This window comes from Microtus pennsylvanicus, chromosome 22 (assembly GCF_037038515.1).
Source record: "Microtus pennsylvanicus isolate mMicPen1 chromosome 22, mMicPen1.hap1, whole genome shotgun sequence".
NCBI classification, from domain to species: Eukaryota; Metazoa; Chordata; class Mammalia; order Rodentia; family Cricetidae; genus Microtus; species Microtus pennsylvanicus.
The window spans coordinates 20,033,052-20,055,325 of record NC_134600.1 but is presented as its reverse complement, the minus strand read 5'-3'; the positions used below and the strand labels follow the sequence as shown (position 1 = coordinate 20,055,325).

Here is a 22,274-nt window from a genome sequence, read left to right as displayed (position 1 = left end):
GTTAAGCCACTTAGAGTCAGTTAACCAAAATCAGTTATTGTGTTAAAAAAAAAGTTAGGTAATGTCAGCAATTGGTTTATGCCCCATTATACCTCTCTTTATTTTAGTTTGAACCAGCAAAGTAATGGATAAAACCTTATTGGTTATAGGAAGGGTATTCCAACTTTGGTCTTCAAACCAGAGTCAAAGGAAAGAACTTTGCCTCTCAATCTAGAACTAGATAACGAAACGACATCTCCCTGAAAACAGCCAAAACATTAAAAATGCCCAGTGAAAGAAACACAATTTGGCTCTCAAACCAGAACCATAAAATCCTAAAAAGTTTCAACAATGTTTTTAAGCTCAAAGGATAACATTAACTGAAATATGAGAGGCATGAAGAGTCAAATCTCTCATATGTTTACTTGTATGTTTTTTATAAATGTATCCTTACCAGTTGAGTGTATAATCATGGTTATCAGAAGATTGGGAGTGGTCATCAAGAAGGTAGATAGAAGGTGGTTACTAGGAATATTCTCTGAAAAAAAAAGATGGCTTGAAGATGCATTTTTTGGCTTTTCTACATGAAGTTGACTGTTTTTATTTTGAGATCTGTGAAGAATTTTTCTGATATTTACATGGGAATGGTAGTGAGCCTGTAGATTGCTATGTTGATTTTTAAGTAACAATGGCAAGGGACATCTTCCCATTCTCTGGTGTCTTCTTCAAAGATTTAATGTTCTTTTCATACAGTCCTTTCACTTATCTAGTTGGTAATTCCATAATATTTTATATTTGTGGCTACTATTAAGGGTGATGTTTCCCCGCCACTCTTATTACAACAGAGTTGATTAGAAATGGGATAAACTAATATGTCAGAATTATCCTAGAAGAGGCTAGATAAAAATGGGCCAAGCAGTGTTCAAATGAATACAGTTTGTGTGTTGTTATTTCGGGCATAAGCTAGCAGGCGGCCAGGGTGCTGGGGACGCAGCCCCGTCATGCTATTACAACAAAGAGGCACCCAGATGTGATGGACTAAATCCACATAAAAACCTGAGAAGGCTTAAAATTAAGGTAGATAGAGTTTAACACAGATTTTTGCTGTTTGTTGGTGGCGTGCTGTAGAGAGATTTCTTGATTCAGCAAAAGCAGCAGAAAAAATGCTGTGTCAATTTAAAGTGCAGCTTCTTGGGGCTGTGCTGCCAGCATGAACTCTGGCTTTAAAGCATTTCAGTGGCTTTCATGGGACTGGATTTTTGTGTTCCCACTTGGGATTGGAAGGAGAGTGCTCTGAGACCATGCTGATGGCTCAGAGCTCCCCACCTGCAAGATAAAAACAATCCTATATAAAAAATAATTTCTGGAGGCTTCACATTCCCTGACTTCTTCAGACGACTGCAGAGCTACAATAATGAAGAGAGCCTGGTGTTGGCACAAAAACAGATAGGAGGACTAATGGAACTGATTTTAAGATCTAGATATCAATCCACTCACCTACTACACCTGATTTTTGAAAAAGCACCAAAAAATATAAAATGGAGAAAACATATTTAACAAATGGTGCTGGCATAACTGAATATCAATGTGGGGAAGAATGAAAGTAGATCTACATCTATCATCATGAACAAAACTCAAGTCCCAATGGATCAAAGACTACAACATAAAGACAAACATAAAAAAGAATATTGGAAGTACCCTTGAACACATTGGTAAAGAGGACCACTTTCAAATTATAACCACAGGCATCACAGACACTGAGAAAAATAATAAATGAGATCTCCTGAAGCAAAAGTTTTTGTAAACCAAAGGACATGATCAACAATACAAAAAAGGCAGCCTGTAGTTTGGGAAAAGATATTCATCTACCCCACTTTGGACAGAAGACTGATCTTCAAAACATACAAAGAACTTAAGGAATTGGTCATCAAAAAACAAATAATCCAAGAAAAAATGGAGTACAGACCTAAATAAAAAATGTTTAACACATGAATCTAAAATGACTGAGAAGCACTTAAGGAAATTTCCAAACTCCTTAGTCTTTAGAGAAATGAAAATAAAAACAAATCTGAGATTCCCTCTTACATCTATAACAATAGGCAAGATCAAAACACTGATGACAACTGAAACTGGAGAGGATGTAGAGTTAAGGGAACATTCCTCCATTGCTGATGTGGTTACAAACTTATCAGCTAGTTTGAATATCATCAGCATGGTTATTCCTTAGAAAAATAGAAAGCCACCTGTCTGGTTGTGAGGCATGCCTTTAATTTCTGCACTTGGGAGGCTGAGATAGATCTCCTTGACTTCAAGGCCAACCTGATCTACAAGAGCTACTTCCAGGATAGGCTTCAAAGCTAAAGAGAAACCGTGTCTTGGAGAACCAAAAATTAAAAAAAAAAAAGAATGAAAGAACATTAGGAAACAACTTATCTTAAAACCGAGCCAAGCCCTTTGGACATGTTCTCAATGGATGCTAAATCATCCCACAAGGACAAATGCTCAACTGTGTTCACAGCAACATTGTCAAAGCCAGAACCTGAAAACAACCCCTCCACTGAAGAATGGACAAAGAAATTGTGGTATATTTACACAATGGAGTACTACACAGTGGATAAAAACAATTACATCTTAAAATTTATGGATCTAGAAAACATCATAAAAGAGTGAGTTAAACCAGAACCAGAAAGAAAAATACATGTACTCACTCCTAAGTGGCTTTTAGATATAAAACAGGACAGTCAGCCTACAATTCACAATGCCCAGAACATATACAACAAAGAGGAAACAAACACAGACATACATAAATCTATTATATAGGACACAGAGAAAGACAAGATCTTAGTAAATTTGGAACATGTGAATCATGGGAAAAGGGGAGGGGGGAGGAAGGGATAGTAGTGGATAAATATAGTTGAATAAAAAACAATTAAAAAATCCTTGATACACAGCTGTTCGTGGGTGAATTATACAAAGTGATAGTATAAAATGAATAGCTGAAATATGGAACTTTGCTTAATTTTGTAGCTGAATGAAATACTTCCTCTTGCTAAGGCAGACTGATTTATGATATTTAATTAAAAACAATCCACACATTTTCCAAAAGAAAATTAAAGATTCGTGCCATATCTCCCAATCTTCCCAAACCTATAATGACACGAGACAGAAGTGCTTGATTTTACTTAAGATAGCTGCATCCATTCTAAGTTCATCATGTAACACTGAGTTCCTGTTTTAATGATAAATTTTGAAGGCTGTACAAGTCAGAGTGACAAACCCTGAACTATGTGAGTACTAATTGAATCTTTGACTTTTGAAAACACCAAGTTAGAGAGTAAGAATATCTTGGGCTTTTATAGGTCAAATGAGGACCTACAGGGCAATGGATCATATATACAATATAGCTAGCATCCAGAATCAAAAGCTGGATTCAAGAAAGCAACCACACACTTTACAGATTCATTTATACTTGTAAGAGGCCATGCCCAATGGATTGATATCGTAAAGCTATTGAGTGGAGGAGCTCTCACAGCACCTACCCATTTAATTTAATAAGAAATTCCAAACCCTATACAAAACTATATACACAAGAAACAGATGTCAAAATAAAGTTAGAATTACAATAAGCATAATGAATATTACGGAAGGAATACATCCTAATGGTTTGATAAGCATTCTATCCTAAGGAGTCCATGTTGTAGTAGAAATGGCTTAACTAGATCATAAGAGGATGGTAAGTATGATTATCTCATCTTCAACTGCATCAAAGGCCTGAGAAGAGCAATAATATTGCTTGAGTAGGCAGGTAGTGCAGTCAAGCAGCTTCCAAAAAGTGTAGTAGATGACAGAGACAACTGACTGAGCAATCAACCAAATTCTCATCACAGTGTTGAAGAATAAGACTTCATATCAGAATATAAAACAATCTTTAAAGAACTATGCAGTAAAGCAGGACAATGACCTCAAAAGGTAAACAATGTATAAGAATCTTGATCAGAGGTAGAGTTTTATAATGCAATATGATCAATATATCATAAAATTGTGTCAAAAATATGTTTTAAACAGAGGTAGAATCATGCATTTATACAATCTGACAAAATAACCTTGTATAGTTGTTACAAATATTCCAAACAAAAATAGAAACATTCTATATAATATAATTTGAATTTGTGTCAATATACAAAAGTCTATACCAGTGTAAATTCATAAATAGTAGTTCACAAGTAATCCTTCTTTTACAAACTTATTATTAGTGTGAGTAAGTAATCTACCTATCATCCTATTCCATTTTCCCTCTTTTTGAGATCTCGGAGTGTACATAATTTCACCCAACCCTAAATGAGTAATAATCAACTCTTAAATGTTATTCCTGACCATGAAGACAAACTTTGTTGAGATAGAGAATGGCATCTTCTGGAATTGCTTCCACATGTCATGGGGGCGATGTTCTCTCTATGGGATATTATAAAGTTAAAATGATGGTTAAATTTTAAGATTGATATTTTGGATAATTGCAAATGGTTTCTGAGTATTCGATAGGGTTCTTCTGAAGTTCTTATTTGGAGTTCTGGCCAGAACGTTGTAAGAAGATGCACCATATCTGCAGCTTGAACCCATAAATCGGTCTCATAGTGCTATCAGCATTGTGCCGTCATATCAACCAGGTAGAGACATTGTGGGGCCACAATGTCTTCTTCTTGGAAGCTGTTCTTTAACCAAAAAAAAAAAAAACAAAAAAAAGGTCTTTATACTCCTTTCCCCTTCACAGAGATTATTCACATTCTCCTTCCTGAAATGTCTTCAATCACCAATTTTCTAATCCTGCTCTTTACTAATCTCTCAGCATCCAGTCAAACCACTGGATAAAGTCCATCAATCAGTTCATTGATAGTTGTAGTTAAGACCATCTCTCCTTCCAAATAAACCACATTCAAATGTGTATTGTTTGATTTTCTGCCCACTGGGAACATTTCCTTTCACAAACATCTTTCATGGTTGTCCCAGCAAGGGATTGTAATCCTGCAGCTGTCTAATTCTGAGTGGTTCCTGCATGATGTATTGAACCATCAGCCAGGGCCTAGTCATATCTTTCTCTTTTAACCAATCATAGGGAATAGACTATAGGTGTATGCTTGAAAACAGAATGCATAGTAACAGGAGTAGAAACCATTGGAAGTTGGCCATCTCTTCATGTACCTTCCTTGTGTCTTCAGGACCTCCTTGGTCCTGATCTGTAATATACCACTTCAATTTGATAACAGGTTGCAGCTGTATATGTCCTACTTTGTAACTTGATAGATTTAGAAATACCTGGCTCAGGATGGGCATTTCACATCACCTGATAAGGTGGTGACTATAATGATTTAAGCCACATATATTTGATACTCCTAGGTTCTAGGGGTCATGTACGGACAGACAGGCCCTCAGGCACCCAGGGATGTTAAAGGCTCCCTCCTGCATGATCCACATATTACTCAGCTAAACCCTTCCCTACTTGCATGAGCCCTATCATCTGCATATGATGTAGCCAAGTCAACCCCTCTGTGCATACACCAGACAGCTTGTAAAAGCTGGATGATCCGGGCAGTGGTGGTGCACGCCTTTAATCCCAGCACTCGGGAGGCCTAGGCAGGCGGATCTCTGCGAGTTCGAGACCAGCCTGGTCTACAGAGCTAGTTCCAGGACAGGCTCCAAAGCCACAAAGAAACCCTGTCTCGAAGAACCAAAAAAAAAAAAAAGCTGGATGAGCCATCTTCCTCCCTCTCTGCACACTGACTTCCCAGGCCTGTCCACATCCCCTCTAATAAACTACTAAGAGTATTTGTTGTGTGCTCTGTGTTTCTTTCATGTTAAGAAAAAATCCTAGCCCATAGAAGTCCAATTAGGTAAAATGAATCCAAATAAAAATACCTACCATTTTATTAAGTACGGAGGCCTCTGATGACCAATCCCATGTTGCGAGACAAGACGGGGGGAGGGGCGAGAGGGAGGAGCCCATGCAAACTGGGAACTAAGTGTTTTTCCTCTATGATCACACCTAAATACACTGTTGGAGAGGTCCTGACCCCTCACTGAGGGGGTTGTACCTGGAATGCTGGGATTTGTAGTCCAGGCTAATGCAACTCCTCATCCAGGGGGTGCAGTGATGAATGTCAGCCTGTAGGCTATGTTCCAGACTTAACATTTCTCACTTGTGCCAAGTAATTTCAGTGACCTACTGTCAAATGTTCCGTTTTTCCCAGTGAATTGAATTAATAATATGTGCTTGCATATTTGAGTATATTTATTTTAGGAAATGCTTTTCAGGGCAGCAGCGACAGATATTTGGAATGAATAAGAGGTAATATTGTTCCAATTCTCCAGTTCTCCTTTTTTGGATGTTATTCAGGTTTCTCATTTTCCTGGTGTGTGTAATTTTTTTGTTTGTAGACTGTGTAGTGGCTGTGGTCTTCCACCTAGTCAGCCTTCTCAGAGATTAAAAGAGATCATTATAACTGTTCCTCCAGAAGCACTGTATACAGGGCTGTTAGGTGACTTATACTTGAAGTTTTCTGGTTGTGTTCTCTATTTTTTTGTGTTTTTGAAAAATATGGTTTTGGTAAAGTTATCTTTTAGAATAAGCATTAAGATTGATAGTCGACTTTTCACAGTGTCATCTACTTGAATTTCAAGCAAGACCTTATGGTACAGTATGACCATGCCAGAGGCATTTCATTCCATCATTTGTCTATTTACTTTTGTTCCGACATGATTTTGATTTAAGAATGTCCCTAAATGTCTCTGCTTTTACATTGTGATTATGGTTAGAAGTGGACTTGTTAACTGAGCATGCTTAAGGAAAGGGAGATGATACATGAGCACATTCAGACTCCCTACATAAAATCTCCACGCTTCATTTGTTGAAAAACAATACTGTTTTGAAAACAACTCCAAGCCGGGTGGTGGTGGCTCACGCCTTTAATCCCAGCACTTGGGAGGCAGAGGCAGACAGATCTCTGTGAGTTCGAGACAAGCCCGCGGCCTGGTCTACAAGAGCTAGTTCCAGGACAGGCTCCAAAGCCACAGAGAAACCTTGTCTCAGAAAACCAAAACAAACAAACAAACCAAAAAACAACTTCCAAACTCTTTGCGCCTCTTGCCGGCAAGAAGTTTTTTTTTTTTATCATTTTTTCTGTCTTGGTTGTTGAAATGTCTGGCTATTTTTGGTAGTTAAAACTGACTACCTCGGTGATTATCTGATATACAAAGAATTGATTATACCTGAGAGAGATTTTACTTAAAGGTTTTGAAATGGGAAAATCCTCCATTAATCTGTATAATTTGAGATGATAGGACTCACCTTAAGCTGCTTGGTGTTTGTTCACAATTAACCAGTGAGCCATCTCTCCCACCCATGTCTGTGCACAGTCCTATCACCATCACTCTTGAGCAGAGGTAGTGGATATTCTGCATTTGAGACCAGTCTGGCCTACAGAATGAGTTCTACTACCACACAGAAAAATCCTGTCTTGAACTCACACACACACAAAAAACCAAATCCAACAAAGACTATGGCCCAACTTAATCAACATGTTACATTCTGGTAGCGCAGTCACATATAAAATATTTTGAAAAAGAAAATTATCTTTTTTGCCTCTGTGCTCTAGCTCTGGCTACCAAGCTCATTCCTTTACTAGTATTGGAGCCTACTTCATTGTAATTTTGATGAATACTTAAAACCAGCTGAGTCACAGAGCCTTGTGGGTAGAACAACTACTAGATTCTTCACATGACCTTAGACAAAAGGCTGAGAAGCAAGCTATTGGATTCTTCAATTGCTTTTGGTAGGCAGCTATTCTTAAGTTACCTGGACAACAGCTTGTGAGACATTCTAATAAGCCCACTTTTTACATACATGATGAGATTCATTCTACCAGTCCTGCTGATGTAGAGAATCTTGAATACTACAGTTGTATATTTTATTCACCTGACTAAGGAGGGAGATGTGCTGGCTAACAACAGTGCTCATGAAGACATTCTTTCTAGCTCCATTATTCTCTACATATTCAAATTTCTATGAACACTACTCTTTTTATTATTATTCATTTGCCCGGAGTTTGCTTCTAATTTAAGGAATAAAACCCATAAAGCAATGGAGCAATTATCCAGCTTTCCGATGGGGCAAAGACCAATCATCTTGATTGATATCTTGTTCCTGCTTTTCTCTTTCCTGTTGTGTAAAATTCCTGTGCAAACCATGTAAAAAGTACCTTCAGTTCATCTGATCTCAGAATGAAGCCACAGAACAAATATTTCATTTTGTAACTTTAAAACTCTCTTTAATTGTTAGTATTCTAGGCATCCTTACCTCCGTCGAAGAGGAAATTACGCCACCCACCTAGCACAGTGTACCATATAAGTCACATAGTGTGCTGGAAGAAAGAGGCAAAGTTCCTAGGATCGCATAAAGATGACATTGATTGCTTTAGTAGCCTTGGGAAAGTGCTATTGAAATGTATATATTCTCAGATCTGGAGAAGTTCTCTATTAGGGGGAATGGATTGCACAGGAACCAGTATTCTGTCTCTTTAAGCACACTATATCCCGATGGGAGGTACTCTTGTCACTCAGGACTCACTAGCCAATCATGCACTGCAGGTGACCTGCCAGTCAGAAGCAGTGCAGGCCTCTTCCGGGCAGCCGCCTTCAGTCTTGGCTTTGAAGAGGAGCTGGCGCCATTGGATTCCAGTACTCGGGTGCAGTTGCTGTTGCAGGGAGACGATGCACTGAGAACTTTGGCAAAATGGAGAAGCACAACATGGTGAGTGAGGGAACGCTGTCTCCTGATGTGGAGGAGCAGAGGGCGAGGTGCGGAAGACACTATAGTGTTTTCTCCATGGGTCTGGGTGGGAACCTGTCGAGATATTCCCCGTAAGTGAAGTTCCTCATGGTCCCTGCTAACTCCTGAACCTAGGGGCAGGCCTCTAAATAAATTTGTTCTGTGGCTTCATCTCCTTAGAGTATTGGGAGCTGGAAGTTGTGTGTAAATACATTTTCCTAGTCAAGTTCAACGTGGTTCATGCAATCATGGCCAAGTTGCCAAACTCAGAGAAGCCTAGATTCGCCAATATCTTCTAGCACATTGCATTTAAGCTTTAAATATAATCTGAATCTATATTTAAATTTGTGGAGGTTATCAAAGGCATCTCACGTGTTGTGTAGCTTTCCACTACTGTACCAAAATGTTGAAGAGTAGAATTGGTGATACAATAGATTGAACAATGCTTAAAAAATAGTCTCACAAAGTAGAATTTAGCAGAGGGAGAACTGTATCTAAAACACCAGACTTTAAGTATATGCTAATTAGGCCTGGTAGAGATTAGAATGCCCAGGTATACACTGTTCAGATTTTCCAGATATTTGACTCCAAACTATTTCAAAGACCCAGCACTGATTTAAAAATAAAAAGTCTTGCCAGGCAGTGGTGGTGCACGCCTTTAATTCCAGCACTCTGGATGCAGAGGCTGGTGAATTTCTTTGAGTTCAAGGCCAGTCTGGTCTACAGGAGTTCCAGGGCAAGCTCCAAAGCTACTGAGAAATCCCCTTGTGCAGGGATTAAAGGCGTGCCCCACCACTGCCCAACTAAGATGCTATTTTTCTTCAGAATCTTACTAGGTATGGGATATATTTTCTGCAACATCCCCCCACCCTATCTTTATCTTTTACTTGTCCAGTCCAGTTTTTTTCCTCCCTCATGATCTTCACCTTAGAACCCTGTCAGTTAAGAATGACCTGCTGTAACTTGTCATTGGCATACTTAAGAGAATATTCTTAAGTATGTCATTGGCATACTAAGAGAATATATATATTTGTGTGTGTGCTTGTGTGTGTTTGTGTGTGTGTAGATTTGTGTTTGTGTTTGGGCCTTGTTTTGTCAATGGTGTCATCCATATTGTTGATTTTGTGAACCATAATTATATCATTTATTGTTTTTGAAAATGATGGACCTTCTCCAGTTTGTACTCAGAATATTTTTTAGATTCTTTGGTGATTAACAGTTTTACTTTTCTCTTCTTGATCTCAGATGCTTCCTTCTAGTTATTTAATTTTATTTTTTTCATTTATATTTTAACAATAAAGCTTGCCTGAAGATCATAAAGTAAAGAGATGCCATGGCCCGACTTACACCCCAGGCAATACTGACACACACCTTTAATCCGAGTAGTCACACTAGTTTGTTGTAGAGTCAATGCTGGAGTCTCACATCTTTAATCCTATCACTAAGGAGTTGCAGATAGGAAGTGGCATGCCTGGGCAGAGAGAGGAATATAAGGTGGTAAGAGAGAGGAGCTGAGGATTGAGTGTTTTGTAGAAACAGCATTCACTCTGAGGACTTATAGAGACGGGATACCCCATTTGGTGAGTCTTACAACATTTATCTTGGGCTTCCCTTGGAGGGAATGCTGAGACTAAGGGAAAGTTAGATTAAGAGAAATGAAGACAAAAATCATAGGTTAGACTGAGAAGATGAAAGGTCAATAGAAAACAGCCTGAGTTTATTTCTCAGCCAGCATATATACTAAACACAGTCAAAAGGCAGATCAAAAAGCAGTACAGTCAGCTCCCCACCTCCCTGAACTGTGCTTGGAGGCAGCTCAAACCTGTGCATTATCTGATTCAGCTAAGCAGCTTCTAATCACTAACTAGGGGTGCCCCTGGCTGGCCTACACTAGCCCAAATCTTAATAGAAAAAAATGGACTCTTTGAGCTGGGCAAAATGCTTTCTCTGTTGGATAACACAGATGTTATTCATAGCCCTCAAGGTTACTAGAAGAAGAACAGCAGGCATGTTCAGACTCAAATAGAATCTTTAAGTCTGAGAAGACTCCAGATGGAAACTGAGTCACACCTGGGCTCCCACATTGGACTGGGAATTTTATAGAGCTAAAACTAGTGGCTGGATGCTGTGCTTCTCTGATCTTTCAGCTTTCAGCACTACTATCTGACTACAGGATTTATGAATAAGATCAGTATGCACTACATCTAAAATCTAATTTAAATAAAGGGCTTCTTCTTAATTCCTATTCATGAGTTTGGGTCTAAATCTCTATCAAGTAACTTAAAATTAAGTTTTTGAATTCTGTATATAAATAAAAATCTGGGCTCCTTTAACTGCTTTGAGCTTTACTCCATGCAGCACTTAAAAGGTTTTCTATAGTAAACCACGATTATTCTTAGCAGTGACCATTAAAATCTTAAAGACGGGCATAGGGCCCCACACCGTTGAATCCTTCTTGAGTGTGGTAATGCCACTAAACTGACTACCCTCCTCCAAAGGTCAGTTTTGGGCTATAAATTATTCAGAACAATTCCAAGATTACTATCTAAGATGGTCCTCATACACTACGCTAGCCAGAACTTGAGATAATTCCTCCACTTTCCCATTACACAAAGACTGGACAAGAGATAATACAGGCAATTCTCCCATGAATTGAAATTATCCTGGGTTTCTTTCAGGGACCCTTATAGATGCCATTGCTCACAGACATCAAAAATAATTTTAAAAGCATGGTTCCCATATTCCCAAGTGTTGGGGTAAGCAGTTTGGTCATCCTTTAGGTCATGATTTATGTCATCATTGAGGTGGAGGTGGTAACAAGTTACTATGGGTAATGGTAAAAAATATAAACAAAGGAGATAACATTTAATTATCTTGTTCTGAAAAGAAAATTGGAAGATATAGAGAATATAGGATAAATGATAGATTACTAATTTGACTTTAAATAAAAAACTATTTTTATTAAATATTTAACATTAGTATGGATTTTTGTATATTAATACATATTTGAGATTATTTTTGTTATATTGTAGATATTTCTAATCTTATTTAACATATTTTTGTATATTAATGGAAATTCAAGGTTATTTTTGATAAAACATACGGTACATACATTTTTACTCTTTTTTTTTTTTTGGTTTTTCGAGACAGGGTTTCTCTTTGGTTTTGGAGCCTGTCCTGGAACTAGCTCTTCTAGACCAGGCTGGACTCGAACTCACAGAGATCCACCTCACCTGCCTCTGCCTCCCAAGTGCTGGGATTAAAGGCATGCGCCACCAACGCCCTCCTTACATTTTTACTCTTATATAAGTTTTTCTGCCCAACAAGTCACTTTACGATGGAAAATGAATCTCTAGTCCTGAAAATTACTATTATAAGCTATTTAAATTAATAAATTTACAAGTTAATGTTACATATTATAATCATACTTATGGTCTTGTTATGTAGGCTTTCAAGCTGAAACCAAAAGACATTTCATTTTCATTTTTTCCATGATAGGGTTCCTTTTATTACTCTGGTTGTCCTGGAAATCACCTTGTAGACCATACTGGCCTTGAGCACACTGAGGTCAACCTGCTTTTGCCACATAAGTACTGGGATTAAAGACATGCACCATCACTCCCTGGCCAAAAATACATTTTAAATAAGTCATCAAGCATTTTCTATTCAAAATATGGCATTCTATTCAAAATATGGCATTTAGGATGTTATGATTATATAAGGCTTTTATGGCAAGACATGTCTGTTCCTAACAACACCCATCTACTTCAGAGAAATGATAGATATCATAGAAATGACTAAATATAGATAACTTTCTCGCTGGCAAGACTTAGGCACTGTCAAGAAACTGCTTTTTGAGTTAACTACTGACAGTATACTGTCCAAGTTAGATAGGCAGGATAGAAAAAAAGTGACAGCTGAGCATTGCCATGGCAAAGCAGGACAATCCTTCAAAATTCCTGCTTCACACAAACTTGGTCAGATCTTCTATGTGTATAGGCTAAAGTTAAAAGTCCAACAGTAGAGTGGGATCTTGGGTGACTGTCCAGGCAGTCGGTAGTGTATGTCATTTCTTGTTTTTTTTAATTGTTTTTATTGACATATATACATTTCTCTGCTCTCCTCCCTTCTTCTCCTGTCTTTTCCTACTTTCCATGTAGATTATATCCATGTGTATTTGGCTTAGATTTCTCTTTGATATCTAGGTTCTCTGAGGTTGAGAATGTAGGCTGGTTTTCTTTGCTTAAGGTCTAAAATCCACTTATGAGTGAGGACATTGTATATTTGTCTTTCTGGGTATGGGTTACCTCACTCAGTATGATGTGTTCTTGATCCATAAATTTGCCTGCAATTTCAAAATGTCATTATTTTTTCTGCTGTGTGGTACTCCGTTGTATAAATGCAACACATTTTCCTATCCATTCTTTGGTCAGGGAGTTTTTAGGTTGTTACCAGGCTAATACAAATAGTGCTGCTATGGATATAGCTGGACACATGCCCTTGGGGTATGTTTGAGAATCATTTAGGTATACACCCAAAAGTGGTATTGCTTGGTCTTGAGATAGGTTGTGTCTTAATTTTCTGAGAAATCACCATTCTGATTTCTAAAGTAATTGTACCAGTTTGCATGCCCACCAGCAGTGGAGAAGTTTTCCCTTCACCCCACATCCCCTCCAGCATAAACTGTCAAAAGGTTTTTGATCTTGGCTATTCTTACAGGTGTAAGGTGGAATCTCAGAGTTGTTTTTACATTTCTTAATGGCTAAGGATGTTGAACATTTCCTTAAGTGTCTTTCAGTCATTTTATAGTCATCTCTTGAGAGTTCTGTGTTTAATTCTGTACAATTATTTTTCTATTGGCTTATTTGTTCTTCTGATGACCAGTTACTTGAGCTCTTTATATATTTTGGATATTAGCCCTCTGTTTGAGGTGGGGATGAAGAAGAACTTTTTCCATCCTATAGGTTGCCATTTTATTGAACATTTCCTCTGCTTTTCAGAAAGTTCTCAGTTTTAGGTGGTCCCTTCTATTAAATATTGCTAGTAGTGTTCATGCTGCTGGGGTTATATTTAAAAAGTGGTCTCCTGTACCAATGTGTTCAAGTGTACTTCCCACTTTCAATTCTATGAAGTTCAATGTGGTTGTTTTTATGTTTTGATCTATTTGGACTTGAGATTTCTGCATGGAGATAGATAAACACTATACTTTCTGTTTACTCAGGTAGTATTATATCCTTCTTAGGTCTCTAATGGAGTTAAATACTAGATAATTGTAGTTCTCTTTGTTACCAAATTGAAACAACTCAGAAACTAGCTTGAAATATGTAAGGTGAAGAGATATAAAAAGTTTACTTTAGGCTGGGATAAAAAATGATTTAGGTACAACACTTTGGACTTACCTAGATAGGATAGATAATGAAGTATTTTCTCTAAATTTACCAAATACAAATGGACTGGTCATTGTTTCCTATATCTATTTGTACATAGTTGTTGTATATTTTGTATATAGCTTTACTGTGTTAGTTAAATCCTTCACTTTTTATTTAGTGAGAAAGGGGAAATTATGACATTTTGATCATGTTCTCATAATAAACCTTGCTTGGAGTGAGGACAGAGCTAACAACAACCTGATGGAAAATTACCCTAGAGGTTTGGAGGTCTTTGACCAGGTAGGAATCAGGATTATTAAGGCAGGCTTGAGAGAAGATATGGGCTCTTTTATTGCATGGAGAAATTGAAGAGGTAGTATCACCAGTGGCTGATCAATTGATTTTCTGATCTTTCAAGTTCTTACCCTGCTATCTGACTCCTGAGTTTTTATTTTATTTTATTTCAGTTTAGTTTAGTTTGGTTTAGTTTTTCTGAGACAGGGTTTCTCTGTGGCTTTGTAGCCTGTCCTGGAACTCATTTTGTAGCCCAGGCTGGCCTTAAACTCACAGAGATCTGCCTGCCTCTGCCTCCCAAGTGCTGGAATTAAAGGTGGGTGCCACAACTGCCTGGTCTGAGTTTTTATTTTTTTTTTTTTTTTTGTTTTTTTTGTTTTTTTTTTTTTTTAAATTTTTTTATTGATAAAAGGAGGATAAAGAAAAGAAAAAAAAAAAAACAAATTTCCACCTCCTCCCACCAGCCGCCCATTTCCCTCCCCCTCCTCCCACTCTTCTCCCCCTCCTCCCACTCTTCTCCCCCTCCTCCCACCCCTCTCCCCCTCCCCCCACTCCTCTCCCCCTTCCTTTCCAGTCCAAAGAGCTGTCAGGGTTCCCTGCCCTGTGGTACGTCCTAGGTCCTCCCCCCTCCATCCATATCTAGGAAGGTGAACATCCAGACTGGCTAGGCTCCCACCAAGCCAGCACATTGCGTAGGATCAAAACCGCGTGCCATTGTCCTTGGCGTCTCTTCAGCCCTCATTGTTCGCCATGTTCCGAGAGTCCAGTTTTATCCCATGCTTTTTCTGGTAACAGTCCAGCTGGCCTTGGTGAGCTCCCAGTAGATCATCTCCACTGTCTCAGTGGGTGGGTGCACTCCTCGTGGTCCCGACATCTTTGCTCATGTTCTCACTCCTTCTGCTCCTCATTGGGACCTTGGGAGCTCAGACCAGTGCTCCAGTGTGGGTCTCTGTCTCTATCTCCATCCATCGCCAGATGCAAGTTCTAGGATGATATGCAATATATTCGTCAGTATTGCTCTAGGGTAGGGTCAATTCAGGTTCCCTATCCTCAGCTGCCCAGGGAACTAACTGGGGACCTCAGCTTGGGCACCTGGGAGCCCCTCTAGGGTCAAGTCTCCTGCTCACCCTAAAGTGGGTCCCTTAACTAAGAATTGTGGTTCCGTGCTCCCCTATCCAACCTTCCTTTATCCCGATCCTCCTGTTTCCCCAAGTCCACCCTCCTTCCCTTCTACCTTTTCTCTCCCCATCTCCCCTAACCCCCATCCCACCCCACCCCCAAGATCCCACTTTCCCCCCCCCCCCCCCGGCAATTTTGTCTACTTCCCTTATCCAAGAGGATAACTATATGTTTTTCCTTGGGTTCACCTTCTTACTTAGCTTCTTTAGATTCGCCTATTGTAGACTCCGTGAACCCCCCAATCATTTCATTGGGTGCCTTTTGTAAGCAAATGTATATTTATGAAGATATAGAGCTGGTTTTGGAGGTGGACACTGTCTCTTACCCTCTATAAATCCAAGCATGTCACTGAAATAAAAATTCAGAGTTTCTCTCTCATGTCAGGAGCATGGGACAGAAAGAAAAAAGAATTTAGAAAAATTTTTACTTTTCCACATTTCTATTTTTGTCTCTATTGTACATGTCATTAAATATATATGTCTGTATATGACTATATAAATAATGTTTAAGTTTTCCACAATGAACAATGAATTTTCCTGCAGTAATTTTGAAGTTTCCAGGAAGAAGTTGGGGCCCCACAACAACTCAACCTGGTTGATACAATGGCATGATGATGATAGCGCTACTACCAGACCTGTTTTGCATACCAGCTGCTCAAGATGGTTCCAACTTGGTTAGCAGAACTGGTCCACTTTTTACAATGTTCTGGACAGACCTTATAATAGGAAGATCAAAAAACCTTTACAAAATACTCAGAGACTATTTGCAATTATACCACACAGTAATTTTGGAATGTAACCATCATTTTACATTCACAGGACCCCATAGAAAGAACATCACCCCCATGTCAGCTGGAAGTAATCCTAAAAGACTTCCAACAAAGTTTGTCCCAGGGTTAGGGAAATCATTTAGGGGTTGATTATAATTGGTATAGGGTTGTAGGTTAGAAGGGAAATTTTATGCGCTGAGGGATTTCTTTGAAAAAAAGGGAAAATTGTATGTAATAATAGATTAGTATGAGTTTACATACATTAATAATAATAGTGAGTAATAGAGGGAATGCTTGTGAGTTATAATTTATAGGCAATTGCTTTGATATAGATTTTTGTACATTTATATAATGTTAAATATTGAATATTGTATGCATTCATGCTTCTACCGCTGCTTAAAACATTGTATATATTGATAAATATATTTATCAAATTACAATGTACAGTTTTTCCACTGATCAAGATATTTATTCATTGGTTACATTTTGAGCCCATTGTCCTCATTTCTTGTACGGTTGTTTATTGTACAATATTCTAATATGAAGTCTTAGTCTTTAAGTTATATAGGTATTAGAATTATAGATCAATAGTCATCTATGTTTGTCATACTTATACTTAGAATAATCAGGAATTTTAGACACATAAAGAATATATTTTGCATAGATAGGTAATCTTTAACCACTTCAAAAAGCTGTAAAATATGGAATTTAAATAACCTAGGGTACTGTTGAAGTGAGACACGATTACTACTGGTAGCATTGATCTATTTTCCAGAGAATATTGAGCACCGAAGACACTCAAATCTTATGTTCTTGTTTTCAAAACTGGACTTTGGGCAAAGACATGTTCATGCCTCAACCTCTGACAAGATACATGGTATCCAAAAATGGATAAACAGTTCTGTTAAATCTTGACTGGCATTCATCTCACAGACAAATATACACACCTCTGTTTTCTGAGTATTGTGCTAAAGGCAAAATACAGCAATATGCCCAGTTTGTCCATGTTTTTTTTCCCTTTCTGTAGTCATTAATTTTCTCATGCATACAACATACTGTTGATCTTTTCTCTTTTTCTTTCCCCGTGAATAGATACTGCTCTTATAAGGAGGTATCCTATGCAAAGGACACAGAAATAACAGAATTTATTCTCCTTTTCAATTTCCTTCTAAAGTGACTGTCTATGTCATGGAACAAGAATGGGGAACACCAGAATCATAAAACTATACTTTCAAAGAAGTATGCCTTTTATTGTCAAACTTACATTGTACTCATGTATGGTATATTTTTGAAGGCAGTGACCTATGATGATGTGCACATCAACTTCACTAAGGAAGAGTGGGATTTACTGAATCCTTCCCAGAAGAATCTCTACAAAGATGTGATGCTGGAGACCTACAGGAACCTAACTACTATAGGTGAAAATGAATTTCTTTCATGTTTCAAAATATGGAGACAACTTTTCTTTGGTTTATGATTTTGTTCTGTAATTTGTTTTAGAGAAAGAAGAATGAGGTAAATAACACAGTAACAGTTCTTAGGTGCACTTAAGATAATAAGCTAATTGTTACACATTCTTAAATAATATAACATACATTCTGGTACTGTATTTCAGGATACATTTGGGAAGACCTTAACACCGAAGAGCATTGTCAATGTTCTAGAAGACATGCAAGGTAATTTTCTTGGGCAAGTTCATAACAATTTCCCTTGAATAGTTTGTAATGTGTTCTGGAACTTTAAAACAAAAGCAACAGTGTTAATAAGCACAGCTTTAAATGTATTGATGGTTATTAAGTTCTCACAAATCCATATCCCTCAATTTCATGTATGTGACTTGCATCTGTAAAGCCTTCATTTAAGAAAAAGTCTAGGTAGCAATGCCTGAACAGATATCACCATTTGATTAATAGCACCACGAGAGCTATGTTGTAGAACTGCTGCTTCATATGCTTCTTGCTATTCATGGCAGAAAATGTACACATATTTCAGTGATGATGAGTATAGCTGCAAAACTTTCTACTAATTCAATAGCCCATGGTAAGCCTTGTATCACTCATATACTTTTTGTGACTGCTCAGTTTAGTGAAATCAGAATATCAAGGGGCATTTGTTGTAGAGAAATCTTAATATCTATATAAGTCTGTGAAAGTCGAACCTTGTAGATTCATTTTGGAAATCTTTTATACACTATTCTTTTTTTCATATATATGATATGTCACACTTGACACAAGTGTATGAGAATAGGAATACAGGAAGATTTACCATACCTCTCCTGAAGAACAATTAAGAAGATAAATTGTAGTTCTTATGTAGAGTGTACATGTTTAATTTGATCCAAAAATACAAAGTTAATTTATTTTCTATCATCATGGTTAATACCCAGATACAATCTCATATTACAACAAAAACAAACAAACAAACATGAGTTCTAGGTCTATGCAAATACTTCTGGGTGTCTTAGTTCACTTACCAAATGTGGTTCACAATATAGTAAAATTATGAATGGAGTAAAGTTGGTAAAACACTCAGTATACGCAGTTCTCTTCAAAATGTAAAAAATGTCCTAGAAAAGTATAGGTATAGTTATAGGTGAAAAGATAAACCATGGCACAATAGAATTTCTCATCACAAATATTTTCTAGATGTAAATGACACCTAATGAGAGAACAAAACATTATTTTAAACAAAGCTATAAATAAAACCTTGATAGTTGATTCCTTTTTACAATTTGAAAACATATGAAATTAATTTATATAGGTATGAGGTTCAACTTCATTGAATGTAGTAAAGCTTTTACATGTGTAAATTATCCTTGCAGGATTGAAAGAATTCAAACTGGAGAGAAGTTTTCAGTATATTCTCACTGTGGTAAAGTCTTGTCTTATAACACTCATCTTCTAAGGAATGAAAAAACACATAGCAGCGAAAAATGCTGTGAAATTAAACTATGTGATGAAGTCTTTTCTTATCACAATCATTTTGAAATGCATAAAAGAACACACAATGGAGAGAAAGCCTATGAGTATGGTCAAGATGATGAAGACTTTCTTCTTTATGAAAATCATCAAAGTCATAAACGAACACATACTGGAGAGAAATCATATGAATGCAATCTGCATGGTAAGGTCTTTCCTGATCAGAGTCATCTTCAAAAGATTAAAAGAATATATACTAGAGAGACATCCTATGAATATTATCAGTGTTGTAAAGCCATTGCACAATGTACTGTTTTTCAAACATATAAGAGAATACAAACTGAAGAAAAACCCTATGAATGTAATCAGTGTGGTAAGGCCTTTGCACGTCATCATCGTCTTCAATTGCATAAAAGAACACATACTGGAGAGAAACCCTATGAATGTAATCAGTGTGGTAAGGCCTTTGCACACCACAGTAATCTTCAAAGCCATAAAAGAACACATACTGGAGAGAAACCCTATGAATGTACTCAGTGTGGTAAGGCCTTTGCACGCTACAGTGCTCTTCAAGAACATCGAAGAACACATACTGGAGAGAAACCCTATGAATGTAATCAGTGTGGTAAGGCCTTCGCACAACACAGTAATCTTCAAAGCCATAAAAGAATGCATACTGGAGAGAAATCCCATGCATGTAATGAGTGTGGTAAGGCCTTTGCACATCTCAGTCTTCTTCAATTGCATAGAAGAACACATACTGGAGAGAAACCCTATGAATGTAATCAGTGTGATAAGGTCTTTGCAACTCAGAGTAGTCTTCAAAATCATAAAAGAAGACATACTGGAGAGAAACCCTATGTATGTAATGAGTGTGGTAAGGCCTTTGCGCAGAACTTTGCTCTTCAATACCATAAAAGAACACATACTGGAGAGAAACCCTATGAATGTACTCAGTGTGGTAAGGCCTTTGCACGTCATCATCGTCTTCAATTGCATAAAAGAACACATACTGGAGAGAAACCCTATGAATGTAATCAGTGTGGTAAGGCCTTTGCATGTCACAGGGATCTTCAAAGGCATAAAAGAACACATACTGGAGAGAAACCCTATGAATGTAATCAGTGTGGTAAGTCCTTTGCACGTCATCATCATCTTCAATTGCATAGAAGAACACATACTGGAGAGAAACCCTATGAATGTAATCAGTGTGGTAAGGCCTTTGCACAACACAGTAATCTTCAAAGCCATAAAAGAAGGCATACTGGAGAGAAACCCCATGCATGTAATGAGTGTGGTAAGGCCTTTGCATATCTCAGTCTTCTTCAATTGCATAGAAGAACACATACTGGAGAGAAACCCTATGAATGTAATCAGTGTGATAAGGCCTTTGCAACTCAGAGTAGTCTTCAAAATCATAAAAGAAGACATACTGGAGAGAAACCCTATGTATGTAATGAGTGTGGTAAGGCCTTTGCGCAGAACTTTGCTCTTCAATACCATAAAAGAACACATACTGGAGAGAAACCCTATGAATGTAATCAGTGTGGTAAGGCCTTTGCAACTCAGAGTAAACTTCAAAATCATAAAAGAAGACATACTGGAGAGAAACCCTATGTATGTAATGAGTGTGGTAGGGCCTTTGCACAGAACTTTGCTCTTCAATACCATAAAAAAACACATACTGGAGAGAAACCTTTTGTATGTAATGAGTGTGGTAAGGCCTTTGCACAGAACTTTGCTCTTCAATACCATAAAAGAACACATACTGGAGAGAAACCCTATGAATGTAATCAGTGTGGTAAGGCCTTTGCACGTCTCAGTGATCTTCAAAGGCATAAAAGAACACATACTGGAGAGAAACCCTATGAATGTACTCAGTGTGGTAAGGCCTTTGCACGCCAAAGCAATCTTCAAAGCCATAAAAGAACACATACTAGCCAGGCGGTGGTGGCGCACGCCTTTAATCCCAGCACTCAGGAGGCAGAGTCAGGTGGATCTCTGTAAATTCGAGACCAGCCTGTGCTAAAAGAGCTAGTTCCAGGACAGGCTCCAAAACCACAGAGAAACCCTGTCTGGAAAAACCACAAAAAAAAAAAAATAACACATACTGGAGAGAAACACTATGAATGTAATCAGTGTGATAAGGCCTTTGCACTCCACAGTAACCTTCAAAGGCATAAAAGAACACATACTAAAGAGAAACCCTATGAATGTAATCAGTGTGGTAAGGCCTTTGCACGTCACAGTGATCTTCAAAGCCATAAAATAACACATACTGGAGAGAAACCCTATGAATGTACTCAGTGTGGTAATCCTTTTGCATGACATAATCATCTTCATTTGCATAAAAGAACACATACTGGAGAGAAAACCTATGAATGTAATCAGTGTGGTAAGGCCTTTGTACAACATGTTGCTCTTCAAATGCATAGAAGAACACATACTGGAAAGAAACCCTAGAAATGATATCTGTGTGATAAGGCCTTTGCAGACCCCTGTACTCTTCAAAGGCTTAAAATGTAACATACTCTAGAGATACCTGTAAATGGAATGTGGTAATTTCTTTTTCACAATCATCTCCAAATACATAATATGAACGCTTCTTTAGAGAAACCCTGAAGTTATTTGGGTATTTTTCAAAAACATGAGAAAAAAAATTATACTGTAGTGAAACTCTATAAATGAATTCAGTGTCATAATGTTTTGTGCTTCACAGAAGCGTAAGTCTTTGTGTGTAGTCATCTGAGAAAGCTTGTGGATATTATCATAATATTTTGGACCTCAGGAAAAAACTGGGGGCTTATTTTAAATTGTTCTTTCATATGTTAAGCCACTTATAGTCAGTTAACCAAAATCAGTTATTGTGTAGAAAAAAGTTTGATAATGTCAACAATTTGTTTATACATCATTATACCTCTCTTTATTTTAGTTTAAACCAGATAGTT

At 37.7% G+C, this 22,274-nt stretch overlaps 1 protein-coding gene across 1 annotated transcript; it reads left to right on the top strand.

The window, feature by feature from the left end:
* The first annotated feature begins 17,681 nt into the window (after positions 1–17,681).
* Positions 17,682–21,871, top strand: LOC142839828 (uncharacterized). Its single transcript, XM_075956207.1, is given in 4 exon segments — positions 17,682–17,826; positions 18,024–18,084; positions 19,314–21,259; positions 21,434–21,871. Coding segments are annotated over 4 exon segments (2,508 nt in total). The 3' UTR covers positions 21,790–21,871.
* The last annotated feature ends 403 nt before the right edge of the window (positions 21,872–22,274 follow it).